Here is a 26,284-nt window from a genome sequence, read left to right on the forward strand (position 1 = left end):
TCGTTTAAATTTGAAGCCTTTTTCTCCATCATTAAAAAAAATATACGATCGTGATACCTAAATAATTGTAGATCATTCATTTAGACTGTAGTACACGATTGTCTACAAGATTACTTACGAGCACGTACGACCGATTAATCCCATGTTGATTGTGACATTTTTTATATTTCCTATTGTGAGCCTAGAAACTTTTTCTGTTTCCAAAATTATTCTATACCGTATATTCTATTGATTTGTTAGATCTTTTTGAAAACCCCAACTAAAATAAAAGGAAGTCTAAAATTAAACTACTTCCTCAACCAATTTCATCACCTACCTTTTGAAAATTCAAATAGTTTACAACTCTTTTCTTCCATACCGGACAATACAAAAGACAATAACGTAAAATTTAGACGATATTAAATTAAAATATTTAAAAATATAGCAAAATTTCTTTTTACAAGTGATAGAGCACAATAAACTTCAAAATGGACTCACATAGTGATTTTGATGATAATATTCATTTTCAATAATTTTATTATTTAAAGCAAATTTCCATATAAATATTCTTGCAGAAAATATTTAATTTTATAAAATAAAAGTTATAACCAACGAATGATTTATTATTATTGTTCATGCTAGAGTTAGGGTTAGAGTTAAAATGATATTTTATAAACTTATTCTATTTTGGTTTTACACTTTCAATTAGGATCTTAAATTTAATCTAACTATTTTATTCTTGATTGTTGTCTTTTTAGAAAAGGACTAAACAAAACTCCAAAATACAAAACTAAAATAATATTATAACCATTCAGATTTTTCCTTACTCATCAGTGTCAAAACTGCTTTTTTCCATTTTTTTTTTTTTTCCTTTTTCTAAGATAACAAAACTTTCTCTCGATGCATAAAAAATTGAAATAAAGAGTAGAATATTAAAACATCAAGTTTCATATTTGTTAGGTATTTTCTAACTTTTTACCAACATAAATAGAAGTATTATGTTGTTTTCAACATCTAAATTCATAATAAATATCAAAGTTATGTTCAATTCGAAAAAACTTGTTTTCATGTGAAACTTTTACAAATTGAACCTTAAAATCAAAAGAACAATGATCGGAAAATGGTTCATAAGCATGTGCATGTTATCCTTAATACATAATAAAAAGGAAACTCTTACAAGCACACAACTCTATTTTTCTTTCTGCAAAAAGGAGAACGAGAGAAACAAAATAACAAATAAAGCTATCAAACAATATAGAAATCATATTAATTTTTCAAGAGAATTAAATCATAAACAAATTGCAAAAATTTGAAATCAAACAATGACATGTACGCCAACAAGAATTTTGCTCAACTAACATTGACAATAGTGCTCATTGGAAACCATGAGATCCATTATTCAAATCTCTCATTCATCAAACTATACTCAAATCGACGTATAAATCAATTGCTATGTGATCATGTCCAAATAACTGTGAGAACGACCAAATCTAACAAGATATAAAGAAACAAAAAAATCCATAATCGTGAGACATCGCAAAGGAAAAAGAAAGTCCCTTTTAGCTCCACCTGGTATGATTGAAACTGCAGATTCGGTTCCATTTTGTACACCTAAATTGGTGTTCCTTATCCATAAAAAAAAAATCTATATATATTAAACCAAAAACAAACAACCACTACAACAAAATAACATCAACGTATGGCCAGTAGTTATCCCCCAAAAAGGGCGTTGTTTGGATTAACACCACAAGAGACCGACAATGTTAATGTATTGGTAGCTGACTCAGAATCATCTCTCAAGAGATAAAGAAGGTGAGATGTTCATATTTCGGCCATATCATATCATCTAATACAAGGTGGCGTGTGCCTGTGCTGTCCCCTCAGTTATCAATAAGATTTGCAATTCTTCCCCTCAAAGTGGAGGAGACAAATCCTATCCTAAGCACATCGAAAAATAACCCTTCAGTCTTTATACTTCCAAATTTGTTAAGTCGGGCAGTTACATATTAAAGTTCAAAGACTAGAAATATTTTCTTAAGCTGATAGCAAAATATTAATCCACCTCCGTGCCCTTCTTCTACATTCCAAACTTAGAATAACAAATTGCCCTAACCACATGATCGAAGAGAACATAAGATATTTACTATGTTTTGGTTAATATTTAAGTGTAGTTGCAAATATAACAATCAGACTTAAAATATTTGCCTATATGGCAAATTGTAGATTCTACCTTCAAAGTTTATCGGTGATAGAGATATCGCTAGTATGGTTACTAAACCATATTTTTGGTTGAAATTTATTAGTGATAGAATTTATTACCGATAAATTTTGATATATTTGAAATTCTTTAAAAGTGTTTTTATGCATTTAATTATTATCCATAAAAGTGCTACTTAAATATTTAGTTTAGTTCTTAATTTAGATTAGAATGAATTAGTTAATTGTGTTATTTATTGTAAGGCTATAAATAACCAATTTAGGGAAAACTTTGAATATCCATTTGAATTAGAACTGGAGTTCCTGGAGGATACTCTCTTAACTTAAAGGAAGAATTTCTCTATTTGACCACCGATTTGGTCTAATACCTAGACCTGTTGTATCACCGCAAAGAGAATAAAACTTTTGGATCCAAATCATTCTCAGAGTTGAAGATGAGCCTTCAAAATAAAAGGTTCAAAACTATCATGATTTTTGCCTTAGCCAAACGAGAGCAAGAGATGGAGATCCCAAGTAATTGATAGAAGATTGGTCAGTTGCCAAAACAATGACTTAACTTGATTGGGGTCTCTGTTGAATGTGGATTGGTCTTTGAGTGCTGGCGCTTTAAACATGAATGAAAGGTAAAGAATCTCTATTTTGGTTCTCAACCTTCTAGAGGCTGATGCTGTAAAGAAACAGAGTAATCCATTAATGGAGTGAAGTGATTAAAATGGTAGCTGGACAATCTATCTTTGTCAATTAAAAGGGAGTTTACTGCTTTAAATCTTTTCAAATTATCTTTAAACCAATAAATTATAAGTAGATTTGCACTATATCATTAGATAGATCATGATAGACCCTAACCAATTGGGAGTAGGTTTAACATGACTTTTGAAATAGGGAATTGTCCTTTTGGGTAACTTGAAGCACCTGTCAAAACCCTTGAAGATTTATTAGATAATCTGTTTGGTACTTAAGCACCTCAAAGAATTATATCCCAAAAGCCAACTATTGAGGTGAGAGAGTCAAGCCACATAAGTAGCACATTGACCATCCCATTCTAACTAATGTAGGACAAAGTTAACTCAGAGTACCTTGGTTCCTAATAATGAGGTTCCTTACAATACCTTGGTTTCTAACGATGGTTCCTAATTAACGTGGGAGGAAAATGATGGTACATCATGGGCATCGGAACTAGAAATGGCACTATTGAACTGCTAGTCTTATGCACTACTAACGGTAACTTACACACCAACAGAGCTATCTGAGACACATCGTCACTAGTTAAGAAAAAATGGACTTGATTACTAATGACAAAAACAGAGAAATTTGGCCTGACATTATGCAAGTATCTTTTTAACCAATTCTAACTCAACAAACTCATCCCACTCATTTTACATATTTGGCATAAAAATCCCCCATAACTTATTCCGACTTCTACAAACAAACCTTTCAATTGTTTCCATACAGTTTTTTTCTCAATCTCCTTCCATTCGTCATCAAAACAAACAGATATAATAGACATCTTGGAAAAGGAAAAAAAGAAAAAATTTGATATACAAAAAGCTACTAATATTTGTCAAGATATCCAGGAGAATAGTGAATCTTAATTAAAAAAAATGTTGATATCTCGTCGAAGATTTAACCCTTTGGGGCAATCTAGGCACTACGAATAATCTCAGGGAAGATTGTTGTTCTTGGACTGAGATTATGTAAACAACTCGGCAAACAACTGTTTTTTCCAACAGCATGCATGTTAGAAACCAAACATATTTAATAAAGAGAAGATCTCCCTTGTTTTTGAGATTTTGCTGGAAAAGAGAAACTCCAAGATGTGAGAGAGGGAACTCTTAAGACCCAAACTAGTAGAGTCAACTTGGGGGTTTCTAAAACAAGGATTTAATAATAAGAAGATAATATAATGAAAGAGGGCATAACGGTAAAATTAACATTTTATTAACAAATCTAGACACGTCACACAGCGCTCACGTTCTTAACTCGATCTTGGTCAAGATGCCCAATGAAAAACTCTTTTAATGAGTTCGGAAAAAACATGCTATTTCTAAGATATGGAAACTCCAAGGGATTATTTTTTACGGTTTTCCTTTTATTTTCTACCTATCTTCTTCTGGAAATAACTGAAATAAGTTTTATTTGACATGACTAATTTTAACTCTAATGCCATTCTCTAAAAAGGGAAGTTTTCTCTTCTATTGGTAAGATGGGCACGTTCTTACGACAAGTTTTTAAAGGGGAGCAGAAAAGAAGAAATCTATAAGGTTGCGAACATGCAAGAAGATTGAAATAGCCGCCCACCTATCCAGAAGTCAACTTCTTGTCAAGAGCTAATGACAAAAACTATTTTGCAACATGCAAAATTCTTATCTAACAATAGCACTATTATAATTGTAGAACTAGTGCCAGTTTGTGACAGAACCTAAAATCCACTAAGATATATTCGAGTGGCTTAAAAAGAGATGCACAAGACCCCACCATGCAAAATACACATACGTAAAAGATGTGGAAACCAGAAGACTTAAGGGATTAATTATGGTGGTTGACTCTGCTTACAAAACTAAACAAAGGCATTATGACTTGATGTTATTGGCCCAATTAAGGAGAAACAACAATTTTTAAAGCCAGTTGAATACATCTCTTCGGCCAAGTAGACAAGAAAAACAAAGCATCAACATTAAATGAACCAAGGGCCTAAAGTAAACTAACGAAAAGGACTGTCGCTTTAGCCTTATCAATAAATATAAAGCAACTGAATAAATTTTAACAGAGCAAGACCATCCCACACAGTAGGAAATTGTTTAAAAATAATGGTACCTGAGCAACGATTGTCCAGTCAAAGCAATTCCTTCCCTGTGGATAATGATATCTCCAACTTATCAGACTAAGCATGTAAAAGTTCCTTTATGTGTATTTGACATGAAGTGCATGAGATATGTGGGCCATTAGTATTATCCACATAAGTCAATCAATAGATGCCGTTAAATGATTAAAGTTATAAAGGGACTTGCTAGCTACAAAATAGGACTTTGCCACCAATCCACTACTTGGCACTCAACAAAGATTGACTATAAGAAAATCGGATTCTAAATTTAAAGATATTAATCTAGTAAAAGTAATCGGTTAAAGTTAGCGGAATAGGCCCACAGGGAGACTATGGGAGATTTGCCTAAATATCTTTCCTTTTTAATCTCCTTGTATTATTCTATTTATTCCCCCTCATGTACCTATTGTATTCATCAGAAAATAATAAGAACAAAAATATCATGGTCTTTCGCCTAGTGCTCGGGTTTCACGTAACTCGATGTTCTTGTCTTTAACACTTTTAATATGGTATTAGCGAGCTAAAGACGATATCCTGGACATTATTATTGATGAAACTAAAAAAGAGACAGAAGGGACAGCTGCCATCAGGATCGCGGCCATAGAAAAGTTGTTCCACCAACTTCAAAAGATGTCAACGGTGTCACAATGGGCCTACCCTCAAAGTCCTCCGCGCAACCCAATGGTCAGAATTTTCCTCACGCGCCGTCATTGTTTGGCGCATGGGCCCACGCGCCACTGTCCAATCATCTCACTGCCTAGCCTATCTTCTCCCACGTGTCATCACCTGTCCAACCGCAAAACCCTCCTTGTCAACCGCACCTTTGCGTGCCGCCTCTGCCCTCTGGTTACAGATAACCATTAATTCCGTCAATCCATGCGACGCTGTCGTTTGATCCTTTACAGCAGCCATACTTCCATGGTACGAGCATTGACCACATAGCAGATCGGGGGTTGAAGTTGGCAAGTCTTCGGTGCATTCCAAACCAACTGATCAGCCGATGTATTCAAAGAACCCGGTAACTCTACTCTCTAATTTGTCTTCAAATTATATAACTGACTTTGCTACTTCTAGCGATCCTCAACCCATGGTAATGAGAAGAATAGTGGAAAACAAATCTCTGTGAGCATGGCAAGAAACAACGGCACACAAGGATAAGTGGAAAATGGTGGTTTGTAACTTTCATTGATGATCATACCCATCTTACTAGGGTCTTCATTATTATTGATAAATTTGATATTTCCTCTGTTTTCCAAAACTTCTATCACAACATTAAAACACAATTCCATACAAAAACTGCAATCCTTCGGAGTGATAATGATTGCGAATACCAAAACCATAACCTTAGTGAGTTCCTAGCCTCCAAAGGGATTGTACACCTACGCTCCTCAACAAATGGGGAGGCCAAGCGAAAAAACTGCCATCTTCTGAAAGTAGACCACTGATAGAACACCAGTGTGGTGATTCTATTTTATTGATATCCAAACGTATTTACAATATAAGATAGAAACTGAAAGCAAATCGACACTACTAGAATCTCAATCCTTCCCTAACTAAAACAAAGATACAAGAAACGAACTCTAAACAAGATGAAAAGACAGAACAGAATAACAAGAAAGCAAATAAAACACAGAAACCAGCGTACTACTCCTCCTATTTATCAAGGAGTGAGATAGTCCTCTTGACTTCACCAAAATTCTGCACAACCACTTCTACGATCTCCTCGGCCTAAATTCCCTCCCTAATCCCAACTAACAGCTGGGCCCACCACTATAGTTTCCTCTTTCCATATTTCCCTCCACGTCTCTCACTAACATCTCATGTGCCAACTTTCCCTTATTTCTCCGATTATATGTGAACAATAATGGTGGTTTAACACTACTCTCCTCCTCCAAGTCCACTTTATCCTCAAGGTGGAAGTCAGGGAACTGATGTTTGAAGTCATTATAGTCTTCCCACGTGGCCTCATGGGGTGGCAACCCTTTCCAACTGATCAGCACCTCCCAATCCTTTGTGTTAGGATTCTTTCTGTACCCGTATACTTCCTCCGGTTGTGTCATCCATTCATGGTTTTCTGTTAGGTAAGAATCAAGTTGTTGGACCTGAATATGTTCCCTAACGCCCTCTTCAGCTGGGAAACGTGGAAAATTGGATGAATAGCTATTGTACTCGACGACTCCAACTTATAAGCTACTGGACCTATTTTATCTAATACAACGTAAGGTTCAAAGTATTTTGGGGACAGTTTCTCATTGCGCTTCCTTCGTAGTGATATCTGTCTGTATGGTCTTAGTTTTAGAAAAACTATATCATCAATCTGGAATTCAACTGCTCTCCTCTTCAAATCCGCCTGCTTCTTCCTTTTCTCTTGAGCATCGCATAAGTGTTCCTTCAAAGTTCCCAAGGCAATGTCCCTATCTTTGAGTTTTTGATCTAGAGTAGAATTGGGTGTCTCCACATCTCCATAATAGAGAAAGGGAGGTGGAAGCCTTCCATAAACAGCCTAGAATGGTGTAATGCCAATAGAGCTGTTGTAAGTTTTGCTATACCAATATTCAGCCCAATGTAGCCAATTTGTCCACTCCTTTGGTCTTTCCCCACAAAAACATTGGAGATAAGCTTCTACACCTCTGTTTAACCATCGGTTTGTGGATGGTATGATGAACTTCTATGGAGTTTCGTGCCTGCCAACTTAAATAATCCATTCCAAAAGTTACTAACAAATACCCTATCTCGATCAGATACAATAGATCTTGGGTACCCGTGTAACCTAACAATTTCCTTCCTAAATAATTCAACAACAGATTTAGCCATACAGGGGTGTTTTAGTGCCATGAAGTGTGCATATTTACTCATCATATCCACCACTACAAATATAACTTCAAAACCAGTAGGTTTAGGTAAACCATCTATGAAGTCCATAGATATATCAGCCCATATGATATCTGGTATTTCTAAGGGGGTTAGCAATCCAGATTGGTGACAAAGCTAGTGTTTTATTCCTATGGCAAATCAAATAATCCTCATAGTACTTTATATCGTTCTTCATACCATCCCAATACAGTTCTCCAGTAATTCTTTTATAGGTTCTCAAGAATCCAGAATGTCCACCAAATACCGAATTATGATAGGTATGTAAAATTGTGGGTAATAAAGAAGAAGTTTTGAAAATTACTAACCTCCCCTTGAATTGCAAGACTCCTTGATGCACCGTAAAGTTTGGAAATTCCTCTAGATCTTGTTCAACTATGCTTCTAATCTCCTTCAACTTCGGATCATTCTCCACCTCTTCTTGAATTTTGGCCAAATCAATGAGGGCAGGAGCTGAAATTTGGTTTAGATGGATTGTAGGTGGCACACTAGATAGTGCATCGACTGCTTTGTTTTCTAACCCTGGTTTATAAACCACTTCAAAAGAGTATCCAAGCAACTTAGCAATCCATTTTTGGTATTGTGGTTGGATGACACGCTGTTCCAGCAAGAATTTCAGAGACCTCTGATCAGTTTTCACGGTGAACTTGCGGCCAATAAGTATGGCCTCCATCTATGCACTGCAAATACTACAGTTATCAATTCCCTCTCATATATCGGTCTAGCCTTGTCCCTTATATTTAGGGTTCGGCTAAAATAGGCAATCGGCCGTTTAGCTTGAGTTAAGATAGCCCCTACTCCATATCCAGATGCATCTGTTTCAATTTCAAAAGGCAAATTGAAATCAGGCATTGCTAACACGGGCAAGGTCATCATGGTTATCTTTTAACTTCTCAAAGGATGCATTGGCTTCTTCATTCCACTTGAAACTGCCATTCTTCAACAGCCAATAGCTGAGTAAGAGGACCTGCTATGCTGCCATAATTTTGTACAAACCTACAGTAATATCCAGTCAAACCCAAAAAACCTCTTACCCACGTACATTGGTTGGAGCTGGTCATTCTATAATAACCCTAATCTTCTCGGGATCCACTTCCACCCCTCTTTCAGAGATAACGTGCCCCAAATATCCCACTCTCTCCTTAGCAAAGTTGCACTTCCCAAATTAGCATACAACTCATTTGCCCTCACAATTTCCAGCACCAATTCCATGTGTTGTATATGTTCGTCCAATCCCTTGTTGTATACTAGGATGTCATCAAAGAAAACCAGTACAAACCTCCTCATATATGGCCTGAAAACTGCATTCATTAATGCTTGGAAAGTAGAAGGTGCATTAGTCAAACCGAAAGGCATGACCAAGAATTTGCGATGCCCTTCATGAGTATGAAATGTTGTCTTTTCCACATCCTCTTGGTGCATTCGTATTTGATGATAGCCGGCTTTAAGATCAATCTTGAAAAACATGTTTGCACCATTGAACTCGTCAAACAGCTCTTCAATGACAGGAATTGGAAATTTGTCTGATATGGTGACAATATTAAGTGCTCGATAGTCAACACAAAACCTTCGGCTTCCATCCTTCTTCCTTACCAATAACACAGGGCTTGAATATGGGCTGGTGCTACTCCAGAAGCCAACATCTCATCAACTAATCTTTCCATCTCCTCCTTTTGTTGATTTGCATAGCGATAGGGCCTCACATTGACTGGGTTAGTACCCTGTTTTAAATGAATGTAATGCTCTATCCCTCTCTTGGGTGGCAATGTTTCTGACCATTCAAACACATCAGCAATTTTTTTTAACAATGGAGGGATGGAATTATCTACAGGAGATTCAACTTTCTCTTCATAAAAGGTTGCAACTGGTACCTTCCCTTCAATAGCTCGGCATTCCACCAAAAACCCTTGATCTTCCCCTTCCCATGATTTCATCATACTCTTCAAACTCACCCCCTTCTTAGTGAGGCTTGGATCCCCATGAATTATGACCTTTCTTCCTCCGCGGTGAAGGGACATCACCAAATGCTTCCAATCCACTTCCGTCACTCCAAGAGAATGCAACCACTGCATACCAAGTATTACATCAACTCCTCCCAACTTTAGTGGTAAGAAACTGTCCACTACTTTCCCACAAATCCCTTTTCCTTTAATAATTGCCCCTGAACCCAGAATTACTCCATAATTGGTTGTAGCTTTCAATGGTAGATTCAGATTAGTTACCAATTTTTCATATATAAAATTGTGGGTAGCCCCACAGTCAATCAACACCACCACATCCTCATTCTTCACCTTTCCCTTAACCTTCATAGTTCCAGGATTGGTCAACCCCACCACCGAATTAACGGGTAATTCTATGTTTAGATTTTCCACTGTCATACCTCAATAACATTCTCATTCACCATTTCTTCTTCCCATCTTCCTCAATTATCTCAAATTCCTCCCCATTCTCTCGCACTACCAGCATTCTTAATTCCTTGTGTTCTTTAGTTTTTCAACGACGGCCAACATGATATTTCTCTTCACACTTAAAACACAACCCCTTTTCCCTCCTAGCCTGAATTTCGGCATCTATCAAACTTTTGGAAGGCCCTTCTTATCCGCTGCCGTGACTCCTTTGAGTGTGACTGTTCTCATTGGAGTATTTCCACCGGTCGTGGCCTTCATTGCTTTGGTCTTTTAACCCTCCTTGGCCTTAGGTAAATTGTATTGAAACTTACTCCCATACACACTGATCAGCCCACAATCCTTCCTCACTCTCTCTCTGTTCTCAATCTTAAGAGCAAGCTTCATCTTTTGGGCGAACCCACGTGGTTCCAAGACATCAACTTCGGTCTTCAACCATGGGCTGAGCCCATTCATTAAAGTCTCCTCAAGCACCACCGTTTGTAAAAATACTACCAGAGCTAGGTATTTGTCAAATCTATTTCAATACTCCTCCACCGTGGTCTCCTGTTTGATCGTCAGAAACCTGCCTACCAATGTTCCATCCCTGATCATTCGAAACCTTGTCAACATCTTTTGCTTCAAATCATCCCAACTCTTGAAAGATTGACGCTCATCCTGAGATCGATACCAGTCGAGGGTCAGACCATCAAAACTGATAATAGCCACTGACATCTTCTCTAATTCGGTTAGGTTGTGAATTTTGAAATAACGGTCGGCTCGAAACAACCATGAGTCAGGGCTTGTTCCATTGAAGATCGGCATCTTAACCTTTTTAAACTTACTCCTATTGAATGCCTTATCAACCTCACTCTTCCATTCACCCTTCGATTCCCCAGCCAACATTTCAGTCGTAGAGTCGCTTCCCATTCCCCCACTTGGAGATCCCTCCAATTCAACCATTGTAACTGCGTTCTCTCGAATGATTCCTTCGATGTATTTCAGGATCGCTTGCCGTTGTGTCTGCTGTTTCTCCATCTGGGCGTTTATATTCTCAATACTCTTTGAAATCAATGACATATTCTCCTCCATTACGAGTAGTTTCTTCAACTCTGTGCACATTTCCTGAATTTCTTATTCCACAAAATCCAACCGTTCTTCGCTTCTCTTGGCCATCTTCTTACGCTTTCCCAGATTCTATTGTTCTAATACCAAAGTGATAGAACACCAGTGTGGTGAATCTATTTTATTGATATCCAAACGTATTTACAATATACGATAGAAACTGAAAGCAAAACAACACTATTAGGATCTCAATCCTTTCCTAACTAGAACAAAGATACAAGAAACAAACTCTAAACAAGATGAAAAGACAGAACAAAATAACAAGAAAGCAAATAAAACACAGCAACCAGCGTACTACTCCTATCTCTCAAGGACTACTCCTATCTCTCAAGGAGTGAGGTAGTCCTCCTGACTTCACTAAAATTCTGCACAACCACTTCTACGATCTCCCCGGCCTAAATTCCCTCTCCAATCCCAACTAACTGTTGGGCCCACCACTATAGTTTCCTCTGTCCGTATTTCCCTCCACGTCTCTCACTAACATCTCATGTGCCAACTTCCCCTTATTTCTCCGATTATATTGGGTGTTTAACACTCTCTCATGCTATCTACTTCTTTTCCTTTATACCTGTGGGACGATGCTATTCTTACAGCAACTTATTTAATCAATAGAATGCCTTCTCTTATCCTCCACCTTCAGGCTTCCTTAGATTGTCTTAAGGAGTTTGCTAGGCCACCAATTCTGTTTACGTACCATAGGAAGAATAAGAAAAAACATGAAACCAATGAGGGGGAGACAAGTGGCAAAGAAGATCATGGCCATGAAACCAATCCAGAGCAGGCACGTGTTGAAGGGGAAGAAAGCAAGGAGGATGGGGACCAGAAAGGGGGACCCACAGTTAGTTAGTAGTGGGTAATTAAAAGGGGGACAGGAGACACAGAGAAGGGGACGAATGTTTTGAAGCAAAGGGCAGGGCAGCCACCTCCTGAGAGGGGAGAGTGCAGCACCAGGTTACCGTTTTATTTTGTGTTTAAGTAGTAGGTTGGTAGGGGAGAACGGGGAAGCGGGGAAATATCCTTGTTATTGTGTTTGGTGTTATTTCCATTTCGTATCTGTGTGTTATTGCTCACAAGCTTGATTGTTCTATCAAAGCTCTGTGGGATATCGTTATTAAGTTTAGTATTACTTTGTCATTTAGTTTTTTGGGCTGTACTCTGAGTTTTGAAAGCAAATAGAAAAGGAGAAGTTGGAAGTATCTTAACAGAGTTCTACCTTTCTACTCCTCTAATTTCAGAAGTTCCACTTTGTGTGTTTGGGTGTACTGCATATGTCCATAACTTCGACCCTAATCAGACCAAATTTCCCCTCAAGCTCAAGCATGTGTGTTTATTGAGTATCCCCTTCATCAGGGTGGTTATAAATGTTTTCATCTATCGTCCAGAAAATACTATCACTATGGATGTTACTTTCTGTGAGGACCGACTCTACTTTCCCGTTGCTCATCTTCAGGAGGAGGGTGTGAGTGAAGAATCTAACTGTACCTTAGAGTTTATCAAACCTACTCTTAGTACTGTGTCTGACTTCAATCCCTCATCCCATAGTCTTACCTGTAAACCAAGTTCCCCGAAAACGTATTACAAAAGGAATCTCATAAAGAAAGTTAAAGTCCCCTACTACTCAATTGGCTCTAATCCAAGACTTTGAACCTCCTTGAATTCAAGGTATGGAAAACCCTATTGAACCTTGTGCTAATAATAATATGAGCGAAAATGACAAGCCTGATGTAGCTGTTCTTGAAAATGTGGAAGAAAATGACAATGATGATAAGATTGAGGTTAGAGCAGAAACTAGTAATGAAGCTGAACATGGTCATACAAGGAAACTTGAAGAGTATGATGTCTTTATGGACATTCCCGTTACACTGAGAAAAGGTACCAGGTCTTGTACAAAGTATCTCATTTGTAACTATGTTTCCTATGATAATCTCTCTCCATCGTTCAGAGTTTTTACAGCAAGCCTTGATTTTACCATAATACAGAAAAATATTCACACTGCTTTAGAGTATCCTAAATGGAAGAATGTTATCATGGAAGAGATCAAGGCTCTTGAAAAGAATAAAAGTTTAGAGATTTTTGCTCTACTCAAGGGACATAAAACTGTAGGATGGAAATAGATGTTCACTCACAAACACAAAGCAAATGGAACACTTGACAGACACAAGGCAAGGTTAGTTGTAAAGGTGTTTACTCAAACCTATGGTGTTGATTATTCATAAACTTTTACTCCTGTTGCTGAGTTAAATATTGCTAGAGCTCTGCTATCTGTTACTGTAAACAAAGATTGGCCTCTATACCAACTGGATGTTAAGAATGCCTTTCTGAACGGAGACCTAGTGGAGGAAGTCTACATGAGCCCCACCAAGATTTGAATCCCAATTTGGCAACATGTACAAACTCTAGAAATCCTTATATGGTCTACAACAGTCATCTAAAGCATGGTTTGACAGGTTCACTACTTTTGTCAAGTCCCAAGATTACAATCAGGAGCATTCTGATTATACTTTATTTACAAAGGTCTCCAAGATTGGAAAGATTGCAGTTCTGATAGTGTATGTTAAATGACATTGTTTTATTTGGAGATGATCAGGCAGAAATCAATCAACTAAAGCAGAGAATGAGTGATGAATTTGAAATCAAGGATTTAAGAAATCTAAAATATTTCCTTGTAATGGAGGTGGCCAGATCTAAATAAGACATCTTTGTGTCTCAAAGAAAATACACCCTTGCTTTGCTAACCATGACAGGTATGTTGTGACATCATCCTGCTAATGCCTATTGAATTCAATTGTAAGCTAGGAAACTCAGGTGATCAAGTTCCAATTAATAAAGAACAATATCAGCACCTTGTGGGTAAATTGATTTACTTATTTCATATCCATCTTGATATTTCCTTTGATATGAGTGTTGTTAGTCAGTTTATGCAGCTCCCTATGAGAAACACATGGAAGTTGTTAACAGACTCTTGAGATACTTGAAAATGACACCTGGTAAAGGGTTGATGTTCAGAAAGACAGACAGAAAGACCATTGAGGCTTAAACCAACACAAACTAGGCAGGATCTGTTGTTGACAGGAAATCTAACTTTGGTTACTATACCTTTGTATGGGGCAATCTTGTAACTTGGAAAAGTAAGAAGCAAAATGTTGTGGCTAGAAGCAGCGCTGAGGCCGAATACCAAGCAATGAGTTTGAGAATATGTGAGAAAATTTAGCTCCAAAAAGTCCTGTATGATCTTCATTAGGAGTGTGAGACACTAATAAAGCTATTTTGTGATAATAAAGTTGTCATTAGCATTGCTAACAACCCAGTTCAACATGATAGAACCAAACATGCTGAGATTGATCAGCATTTCATCAAAGAAAGACTCGACAGTGGGCGCATATATATTTCGTACATCCCTTCGAGCCAACAGGTTGCTGATGTTCTTACCAATGGGCTTCTCAAACCAACCTTTGACTTTTGTGTTAGCAAGTTGAGCCTCATTGATATTTACGTCCCAACTTGAGGGGAGTGTTAGAGTAAGTGGGTTTGGTCCACATATAGATTTGCCCTAAATATCTTTCCTTTTTTTTATCTCTTTGTATTATTCTATTTATTCCCCCTTTTGTACCTATTGTATGCATTAGAAAATAATAAGAACAACATATTGTAGTTTTTCTTCTAGTACTCGAGTTTCCACGTAACTCGGTGTTCTTGTCTTTATCACTTTTAATAGATATACTTCTGAGTTGTCACTTAGGCAAGTAGAAATTGCATGAAGTTTGTTAGTGTTTCATAGTTAACAGATAAAAAATGAAGCGTCTGTTTCATGGTTAGCATTTAAAAAATGAAGTTTGTTTGTGTTTCATGGTTGATTTGCATTTGTATAACCCTCCTCAATGCTAAAACGATATTGTTTCTTCTCTTTTTTTCCTCCACTTGTGATAAAAAGGGTAAGTTTTGATAATAATGAAAGATACAAAAACCTACTGGGAATTGTAGGAATAAGAAATGTTTTCCCATTGATAGTGAAGTGATCATAGAAGAAAAAATAAATATACATATACATAGGTAGATAGATATATGGATATATTTTGGTGTCCCAAATATATTCCACAGGCAGGCTTAGATCCTTGGGAATAATTCTTTGATTTCTTTCTAATCACATATGAAAGTGAGCTATAATAGCATTGCACCAAATATCATTGGTTTTTCCTTTAAAATGAAACCTATAAAGAAGATTTCAAGGCCTTATAGTGCGGATGAAGAGAGCTTTAAGTTACCGATCGTAAAAAAGAGTTTCCAACAAATTCCCAAAGTGAAAAGGAATTCTAGAATCAAGGGATTGCAATTGTCGCTACTTTGACACAAAGGAGAAAATTTCAGTGGAACAGAGACATAAGCTGCCTAATCCTTTGGAATCGAATATCAAAAAGCAGTATAAGATGGCATAATTGTCTAAACCCAAATTTTGCAACCAATGAGCCAACCAGCAGATGAGATGGCATAATTGTTGGTCTTATCTACATACGTATAATAGTAAAGGCAATTCTAACAAAGCTAAAAGAACCTACAGAAGCAACACGAATGTTAAAGAATAATGATACCTCTGGGTTTGATTTTTCAGTGCTTACAATCAGAAAATTTATTCCCATCCCTGTTGAAAATGCTCTCTAATTTATTTGGCTAAGCACATTTAAGTACCTCTACAAGTATTTATCATAAAGTGCCTGAGAAATGTGCGCCATTGGCCACCAGTATTATCTCGGTAAGGCAGTCAAAGGATGCCAACTCGCTAAACAATTAAAAATAATGTCAACAATTTGTGAATCGATTACCATTCCATTGCATAGCATTCAATTTTTTTTCCTTTTTTTTTTTCTTTTTTTTCCTTTTTGCGAGAGAAACACCTATGATGTCATTGATGGGATGGAATTAAAAAAAAGAAGGCTGATTTGCGCATTCCCTCAAATAAAAATAAAATAAGTTTCCAATGAGATGCGAGATAGGAAATAGCAACATCTTTGAAGATATTAATTTTTAGAACAACTCACTAAAAAAAAGCAGGAAAAAACCTTCAAGATAACAATTAAATGATCTTTCCTTATCACAAAAAGAATGTCCAGAAGAGCAAATTATAAGATTTCACCAAAGATTTTCCTTTTAAAAGGATACCCGGCAGAACGAGTGATAAGAGAGCATTCAAATTGTACGATTCTACAACATATATAATTGGATTTACATTTGAAGAAATCAATCATAAAGTTTGCACCCCGTGGAAAAGAAAACCATATAGGAAGCACCAGTGCTAATTGATGGTACATGTGAGCAATGACAAAGAGCTGCTTATAGTACCAATTACATAAACGTTGCAGATAATCAGCTTGGGTAAAACAACTAACAGAAAAGAATGAACGGATGGGATGCCACCATCATGAATGGACGGCTGAAGAGCTCTGAAATAATACTTATGTTGCTATGCAACACAGTGTTTCTTAAATTGGAAACACCAATGAAAGAAGCAATATCAACGAGTTTAGCCCTTATTCACAGAAGAAGAAAAGAGATTTTCTTTCCTCCTTTCCTTTCAATCTCTACCTTTCCCCTTCTTTATCTTTTTTTCCTTCTAGTTCCCCTTGGATAAAAATGTGAACCTTTCATTAAGTAGAATGAAACGTTGAAAACTTCCAAGGAATTTACAAACGGGCAGTCTGTTGAAAGAAATAAAGGAAGGGTCAATCAGGGAAATACTTGGCAAGAGAACGTCAAAACGAAGCTATAAATTTAAAAGATGCCTAAGATTTCTCCCAATCCGGAAATCATACATGAATTCTCATATTCTTCTCAATCCCACATTCCCACTACAACTAAAGGTCGCTCTCATAGCATTAAACCAAAGGATCTTCGATTTTCCTTCAAGGTCCAGTGCATAAAACTCAGAAATGGTGCGATTAGAGGGAAGACAAAGGTAAGAAGTTATGGGGATTCTTCAGCAAATTTCTAGGATATATATGACTAGCATTTTCCCACATGGCCTTTACCAAGAATACACCAATTAAAAAGTTATTCATCCATTGCTTTGGCAATTTCACTATCCTAGCATCAAAGAAAGGGAAAATAGTAATCATAGATAGATATTTAACATTATTTTAAAGGAGAAGGCCAGACAAATCTGAGACCATAAGGATTATAGCCACTCCAAATCTGGATCATCAAAAGTTGTTCTTAAAACCAGTACTCTTTTTTTTTTTTTTTTTTTTGGAAAGGAAAAAGTATCTTCATTAAGATAATAAATGAGACAAAACTCGAAGTACAAAATGGATACAAAAGCTAAAACACCCTAAGGATCAAAAGGTGCACCGGGGCATCTTAACTAGGTTGGCATCCATCGTATCCAACTATCAAAACGAACCCATACATGATACAAGGCAAACAAAACAAATTAGATCCAGTAATCAATCATTCTTTAAGCATTCCAACATTGAGGTATTTCATGGCTTGGGCAAATTTTGAGTAAAAATGTTATCTAAAATTCATAGACCAGGCCTAACTCACTCTTTCTTTCACTAGTGCTAATAGTAACAGTTAGGTTCTTTATCTAGCAAGTCTTGCTTGGTCATGTTAACACTATGGATAGACTTGTTAGAAAGAGAACTTCGCTTGTCGGCCCTTTTTGTTGCATGCCTTGTCGGAAGATGGAGAAAGATCTTGATCATCTTTTTTGGGCTGCTATTATTATGCTAGGGTAGCGTGGACCTCTTTCCTGAAGGAGTTCGGTGCGAATTTTGTTGGTTCTAGGAGTGTTAGAGCGACGATCACGAAGTTCCTTCTCCATCCGCCCTTAAAAGACAAAAGGGGTTTTTTATGGCTGACCAAGGTGTGTGCTATTATTTAGGACATTGAGGTGAGAGGAATGATCGGGTTTTTAGGGGTAGGGAGAGGGCACATAATGAGTGATGCAAAGCGAGGGAGTTTTTACCCGAAAAAAAAAGGAGCATAGTGAGTGATGAATATTTCTAAGGGGTGGCAAAGAAGTCATGAGGTCTTCAAAAATTGAGTTGAATATAAGGTATGAAGCCTTTACCAAAGACTGAAATTCTTGATTCTATATTCCTGATGATACGGAGGGACCGCTTAGTCTGGTTTCCTTGTGAAAGCCTATTTGTCTTGGGTTACGGGTACACCTTTTCTAACTTCATGGTATACTCACCGCAAGTTCTGGAAGGATCTAATAAGCGAAGTCCTCACTAGTTTCATTTAGTCCCAAGACTTGACTCCTTGATCTCAGTGATCTGTGAACTTTTCTTGCTCTTCTCTTTATCAAGGAAACTACTAGAGCTTGGCTGGTTATTCTATCAACCATGTGCCAAATAGTCTTCAAAATCAGTCAAAGAATGTGAGAAGGTATGCGATTGGTTGTTGAAGTGAGAAGGATAATTTGAACTATGCAAGACAATTGATCTCCCTCGTCCGACATTGAAACTTCATAGATATTGTCATCTGAATCATCATCTTCTTGCCCTTCTTCAATTGTCAAAGCGCTTCTTTAAGGGCAATCATTGGAGAGACGTCCTTGTTGACCACACCTGAAACATTGACCCAAAGTAGGACACTTATAGATATTGTCAACTTTCTTTTTTCTAGAACTTTCACCTGGTTTTGTGGCTGGATTTTTGGGTGGAATGTCATCCTTCTTGATGGGTCTTGAAGATGTGGATGAGCTTCCTTGTTGAAAATTTCCAAACGAGTACATGGGATTAGTTCTTTGTTGCTGTTTACCCCGATTGTTCTTTCTTTGATAAGTCTTGGTTTTCTTGATCTCGTCACTCTCTTTCACTCTTAGATGTCAAAGAAATAACATTTGAAAGAAAAGTAAGTGGATATAAGTTGAAAATATCTTTAATTTCATCACGCAACCCGTGAATAAATCTAGAAACTTGTTGGTGTTCAGTTTCAGAAAGATTGTTACAAGCACCAAGTCTATAAAACTCTTCTGTGTGGTCTATGATATTTCGAGTGCCTTGGTGACATTGTTGATATTGATTGTTGATTGGTAGAAATCGTTTTTTCATGAGCCTTAGCATCTTTGGCCACCTTCTAATAGGTAGTTTACCAAATAGCCGCCTGTTATTTTGAAGTTGATCCCACCAAGCACTAGCGCCACCTTGGAGCTTGAAGGCCACCAACCGAACTTTCTTGTGTTCTGGGGTATTGGCGTAGTTAAAAAAAAATTCTACATTCTTGATTCAATCAAGAAATTTTTCCACATCCATTCGGCCATTGAAAGTAGAAGATCCACCTTCATTCTTATTTCTTGATCTTCTTGGAAATATGGTCGAAAATCGAGTCTTCTTTGCGGTTCTTGATGAATATTCAGCGAGTTGTCTTCATCAGAAGAGTTGGAATCATCCAATAAGTAGCCCGATAAGTTGTTTCCATATAGTTGATTGTTGTGGATGTGAACAGCTTGGTCTCTTGGATGTTCTTGATTTGCCGCAGCTTGGTTTCTTGGAGGTTGAATTGCTTCTCCTAAAGGTTGTACATGAATTCGAGTGAAAAGGTTAGTCAAATCTACTATTGATTGTTGCATATCTGATTGGTCTATTGCTTGTTCCACCAACTGCAAGCATCAATTTACGAAGGCTTCCGTGTTCTTAATATAGGAGGATTTCATAGGTTGAAAGTTTAACAAGAATTAGTTATGAGTTAGTTATTTTTGAACTAACTCAAGATAGAATAATAAATCTAAACTAAAATCAAGAAACTTAAGAAATAGCTAAAGAAGCATCGAGAGCTTAAAGAAACATCGAGAGCTTAAAGAAACATCAAGAATGTAAGAAGTTCTACATTAGTGAGATTTGGTCTTTGGCTAGATTTCATGTGTCCATTTGGGCTTCGATTTCGAAGCACTTTGTAATTGTTCTTTAGGTAGCATTTTACTTAGTTGGTCCCCCTTCTACTAGTTCGAGTGTTTCAATGGGCTGGTTTTTTTTGTATGCCCTTGCATTCTTTCATTCTTTCTCAATGAAAGTAGTTTGTTTCATCAAAAAAAATTCATGATGTCCTTTAGACTTAAAAGTTGAGATAGACTACCAAAGCTATTGTGGAAGATATTAGTGATTTTTTAAATAATAATAATGATGATGAAGAATTAACCATTTTCATTAAGAAAAGAAAAAGGAAAGAATACAAGGACATACAAAAAGACCTAACCCACAAAGAGGGCTAAAGAAAAGAGGTTGGAGTTGAAGATATAAGGGTCTGTTTGGTAGAGAATTTCAAAACAAAAGATTCAATAAAAACAACGTTAGTATTTTATGTTTTCGGATGTCTTTGGTGGTAGATTCAAAATTTGAATTCTACAACTAATGTTTAAATGTTTAAATGTGTTTCATACTATATATTTATATAAGTCATAAAACTAATGGTAAATTTTCACATATATAATAAACTATTAAAATATTTACGGTCCGTGTAACAAAGCCCATAAAGTTATCGATTTTTAAATATTTCATATTTACCCTTTCGTCTTTCTTTTCCCTTCCGCTACAATTTTTTTTCGTCTTTCTTCTTTTCCTCTTCTTCCCATCGTCTTTTTTCTTTTCCTCTTTTTTTTTTGCTGTAATTTTTTTCTATCCTTTTTCTTCTTTTCCTCTTTTTTTTAAGCTGTTTAGATTAAAGTAACCAAATCTAAAGGATCGTGTATAAAAAATCTTGAGAAAATAAACAAATCTAAATGATCGTGTACCAAGAGAATCTTCGTTTAGCCAAATTTAAACAATCGTGTAGCCAAATCTAAACGATCGTTACAAAAATTGAAAATAAATTGTTTAGATTTGAATAATCTAAACGATCAAACGATCGTGTACCAAACAATAGTCAAATCTAAAGAATCGTGTACCAGATATACTACACGCGCGTTGTTGAAGGCACGGGACATTTTTTGTATTTTCCATTGTGGGCGTGGACTTTTTCCGTTTTCAGAATTATTCTATACAGTGTAAATATTTTGTCGCCTTGTTATATTTTTTAAAAGACCTTAAAACTAATCTTACTTATCCACTAAGATTTAGTTCACAATAAACTATTATTGGTTTATTTATGAATATAATTTATGTTTAAAAAATTGGTTAAATAGTAATTTTATTTCCTATTGTTCAGAGAAAGTTAGAGTTTAACATGTAGTTTGATAAAACTTTATATATAATCCTTATGATTTGACAATCTACAAGTGAGACTATTTTCTATTATTATACCAAACCAAAAGGACCAAAATCTAGTTATAAATCATAAAGACTAACCTCTATCTTTTTAAAACCATAAAGACCAAATTTGTAACTTAACCTAAAAATTTATATAATAATTATTTTGTATTATTATATAATTATAATACATTACATAATAAATATTATATTAAAGAAATGAATTGAGTTTATAAGATGACATATTGTATTTCTAAATGTTTTATATGTATTTAATATAATTCTGCATTTTAAAATGCAAGATTCAAATTCTGGATACAATGAAAAAATAAAAATGTTGTTTTCAGAATTTACATTGTTCGAGTCCTAGAATCCGAAAACAATTTTCAAGAACACGCCCTTAATTTTCTCTTTCTTTTTTTTTTCCTTAAAGTAGTCACTTTCTTTTGAGAAAGAAAATGAAAGAATAAGGGAACCCCAGGGTTCAATTAAGCAAAATAGTGCTATAGAATAATTATAAAAGAACTTTAAGATTGAAACTAAAAAAGAAACATGAAACCTAATAAAAACCCAAACATCACCGGACTCATTTTCCAACCTCTATAGACTCTATTGTTCCTTTCTCCCTAAAGATGCCACAAGATTTCACACCCCTGCCAACCACAAGAAACAATATTTCTCATGTTTCTCATGAAAAGGCATCTAGAGGAAGAACTCCTCGATCATAACACTAATGTCCCTTTGACAAGCAAGCAAAAAACTAAACATCTGGAAGAACAAATTTCAAATAGAGTGTGCAAATTCGAACCTCCAAAGGATTTGATCCAGAACATCCTCCACCTTCTAACAAAGAATGCAACAAAATAGGCCCAATAATGACGACAACCTCCTCGAGAGTTTATCCAAAGTGTTCACACATCTATGTAGAATATGCCAAGTAACGAACATCACCTTCTCATGAAGTTTAATCCTCTAAAGGACTGAATAGACACTCGCTAGAAGGAGAAAGATCCAGTAGAAAACAAAAAAATGAATCTTAATCCTCTAGAGGGTTGGGATTCTAGACATGCAAATCCTTTCTTTCATGCCTAAAGTTAAACTCCCCAACAACATCAAAGAGAAGACATTTTTCGCTTCTCTACCAATCAGAGCAACCAAAACCTAAAGGATAAGGGTAGGAAAATCGAGCTCCCTAACCAAATCAAAATAGATGGTTTTGAAAGAAAGATAAATGCAGAGAAAAGAGGTTAATCCCCGAACCACTGGTCTTTCCAAAAATGTCTCTTTACCCTCCCCTACCACCTAATGAACAAAATGGGAGAAAAAGGGGAGCTCGTTAGAAATATCCTTCCACAAGCCCTAGTGGGTGCCTTTAACCCCACCTAATAACCACTCAAAGGGATGAGGCTCATACTTGCTAACAATAACCTTGTGTTGAAGGACATTAGAATCGAGAGGAAAATGCCGAAGTCATTTACCTAATAGGGTTTTGTCGCGAGTCCTTAAGTTGCCAATTTCTAATCCCTTGGATCACCGAGCTCCCAACTATATCCCACCTAACCAAGTGTGAACCATATCTTCCTTCCACCGCCCCTACCCAAAGGGAGTTCCACACAAATTTTTCGATGTCATTACAAATCTTACTAGGGTTCGAAAAGACGTAATGAGAACACTACTCAAAATTGACAGAATCAAAGTACGTCTCCTGAATCAGAAAAGTAACCTTTTTTCCACGAGACCAGACTTGTACTCAGTTTTTGAACCACCTGTTGGAGATATTAATGTTAAATTTAAAGGTCTGTCCCATCTCCTCCACTTCATGGATGCTGACCCTGCCACGTGGTGTGGGTGACCTATCGAAATTTTGAAGAAGACACTAGTAAATTGAATCGATTAATCAAAAAAGACAGTTAAAAGGTGGATGTCATCATTTGAGATTTCACTACATATTGGTCATTTGAAGAAGATTAATTCTATCAAAAAAAAATACCCTGTTATAGATGTGAGCAACCAACGCACCTCAAGAAAAACTGCTAAGGAGAGGCAAACTTGACTACTGGCTCCAAATCTGAAAAGCCTTCACGCTCATGTGACAGTGTCGACGTACTTTGAGAAAGGCTGGCCATGACATGCTGATAATTCCCAAAATGCCATGAAAGGAGGATGTGTTACTGTTACCAATAGACAAGGGCACTGGTGGGGCATAAATAGACATTAAATAGTATTTGATGAACCTTTGGGTGGTTGAAGATACAACACAAGCAAAAGATACGAGCTAAACCATAATTTTCAGCAAGTTTGTTCTACATGTGTCAAGTGAAACAGTAGAAGACTGTTAAGTGTAGGTGCGTCCTTGTTGTGGCAGTCTGGCAGATGCTTTTTTATACAGAGATTCTGGGCAGTTGAGTGGTACATTGCACAATCACTTAAAAATGACTTCTTTCGTGAGGCCAAAGTCTAGATCAATGTGATGAAGGCTTTTATTAAATAAATACTCATCCATGCATGAGGAGATGAAACATTCACAAATCACACATTAACGAATCTTGGAAAGAGAAGATTTATGAAGCCTGTATCTTTGTTAAAGATAATTGCGGTTGTTGTGATCTGTGATGGTGCCAAAGTAAAATTAAAAGAAAAGCATACTGACATATGAGATTAATAACTTACAGATTACATTAGATCAGCTTTTCTTTGTTTTTATGTTTTTATCTCCTTTTGGCTTGGGTTTTTTTTTTTTTTTTTTTTTTCTTTTTTTCTTTTTTCTTTTTTTCCTCTTTTTTTTTTTTTTTTTTTTTTGTATTATCCTCATTCCTTCCTTATTCATTTGTTTGCAATGAAAGTTGTTTTCTTTGTACAAATTGTAAACAATGGGAGCATAAATAAATACCGTTTAGAGAGAACAAATTGCAAACAACGGGAGCATAAAAACTGCTGAATTTTAAAAATTAACTTCGGTTTTTTCTTATCAGTAAGTCAGTTCCATTCCATCGTCAGGTATAGGCCTAATATCATCTGAGCTGTTGCAGCAATTTTACATGTAAAATTTCTCATCTACCGTTTTAAACAATCGGTGGTTTCTCTTGTTAATCATGATTGCCACAAAATTTGTATTTCATGCCCGTTCATCATTTAAGCATTCTACCATTATAAAATCTCTCCCACTTTTTTATGCTTTTGTAAAAAGAAAATCAAACTAATAATATGTTCCTACATCAGTAAAGCAGGAGAAATTGTAGACCAAATTGATAGAACTAAAAGACTTGATAAGTTAATGCATTATACAAAGACATACAGGGGATATCCAATAAAGTTTTTCTAACTTGTCTCAAAAACTACACATGTACATAAGATATGCTGAAGTGAGAAAGTATAACATACATACTTAGAAAGGCATCAACTCAGTCAGCTAACCAGATATCAGCCAAAAAACACCATTTGGATGGCCATTCCAGTTCAGCTGCAGCAATTCTACTAAGCCAAATTGAAATCTTCATCTTCAGCCAATGTGATTGGAATACTAAAATGACTCCACTCGAGATTTAACTTGGGTCATATCGTTCAGGTTGACTGACTTTTCATAGGCTGGAATCTGTAACTCCCATCTTGCTCCAAACTCATATCATAAACTTCAGAATGTGAACCCCTGGATCGCCTGATATCCTTGCCTCTTCCATACTGTGTATTTCCATTGTGCGCCTGAAAACCAGGGACTCTTTGTCTTCTATCCAATCCATTTTTTCCTGGATTCAACCCTCTCTTAGAAGGCTTCAGGTTTCTTTCAGTTCTTCGATTCCTGGTTCTTTCCTCGTATATATTTCCTTTTGTACCATTACTATTTGATGGTGCAGAGGAATGCCTCGGATAAGAACCCTCTGTATCCGAGTAATCTGAGTAATTTGTGTTATCTTCTTCTTTATCCACAGAAAAACTTCTCAATTTCCGGTTAGAAGACCTCCGGTGAGTCCTAAAATTATCTTCCTGAAAACTAGCTGCAATTTCATTTCCAACTTCCGAATCCAAACTCAACGAACTTTCCGACGCAGTAATACTTCTATATGGCCTTACACTGTGAACCACCCCTTTAGGGAAAAACCTTGCAGAAGGTAGTTCGTCAACCGTCTCAAACAATTGAGGCCCATCTCTTTCCGTCCACAAATCGAACCCACCAGGTCTTTGGAACCTATCCGCCAAAACCTTCACCTGTTCATCGGCGCCAACGGAGAACAAATTGGGAGCCTTCTCCACAACCTCCCACGGTCTCTCCAGCTCGGATACAGCCGCCTTAAGCTCAGCCCGCTTACGCATCTCGTATATCTGGCGTTCACGGCACAACCGGGCCTTAAGCAGCTGCTTAGCTTTCTTGGCCTGCATGCGCTTCCATTGCCACTTCGACACTCCACCGGGATAAGTTCTAGGACCTCCGCCCATTCGAATAAGCGTTGTCGTCTTTGTGACGATCGGCATCCGATTTGGAAGGTATGAGAGGTGGTTTGAACCAGTTAGAGACTGAGAGAAGGAGAATAAGGGCGGACGAAGAGGGATTGAAATTGGAAGGGAAGTTTGGAGAATAGGCATTTCTTCGTTGATACTTCGAAGCTGAAGAAATCAAAGTGGCAATAGAGAGCCCTAATGCCGGACCGACGAAAGAAGCAAAACTGTGGAATTGATGGAGGTGGCGCCGAGATATTCACGGTTGCAGTGAT

At 36.7% G+C, this 26,284-nt stretch overlaps 1 protein-coding gene across 22 annotated transcripts; it reads right to left on the reverse strand.

Annotated features, from left to right (window-relative positions):
• Window positions 1-1,309: 1,309 nt before the first annotated feature.
• Window positions 1,310-26,284, reverse strand: LOC103490641 (uncharacterized). Of its 22 annotated transcripts, none has more exons than XM_051089300.1 (5): window positions 24,964-26,284; window positions 23,598-23,710; window positions 23,302-23,431; window positions 5,011-5,046; window positions 1,310-1,912 (listed from the first exon to the last, which is right to left on the reverse strand). In XM_051089300.1, exon 1 carries the CDS (start codon window positions 26,154-26,156, stop codon window positions 25,140-25,142), a length of 1,017 nt encoding a protein of 338 aa, XP_050945257.1. In that variant the 5' UTR covers window positions 26,157-26,284; the 3' UTR covers window positions 1,310-1,912; window positions 5,011-5,046; window positions 23,302-23,431; window positions 23,598-23,710; window positions 24,964-25,139. The 22 variants fall into 22 exon arrangements, with proteins under 22 accessions (XP_050945257.1, XP_008448464.1, XP_050945249.1 ...); XM_008450242.3 differs by having other exon boundaries at window positions 1,310-1,917; XM_051089292.1 differs by having other exon boundaries at window positions 1,310-2,863.

This window comes from Cucumis melo, chromosome 8 (assembly GCF_025177605.1).
Source record: "Cucumis melo cultivar AY chromosome 8, USDA_Cmelo_AY_1.0, whole genome shotgun sequence".
NCBI classification, from domain to species: Eukaryota; Viridiplantae; Streptophyta; class Magnoliopsida; order Cucurbitales; family Cucurbitaceae; genus Cucumis; species Cucumis melo.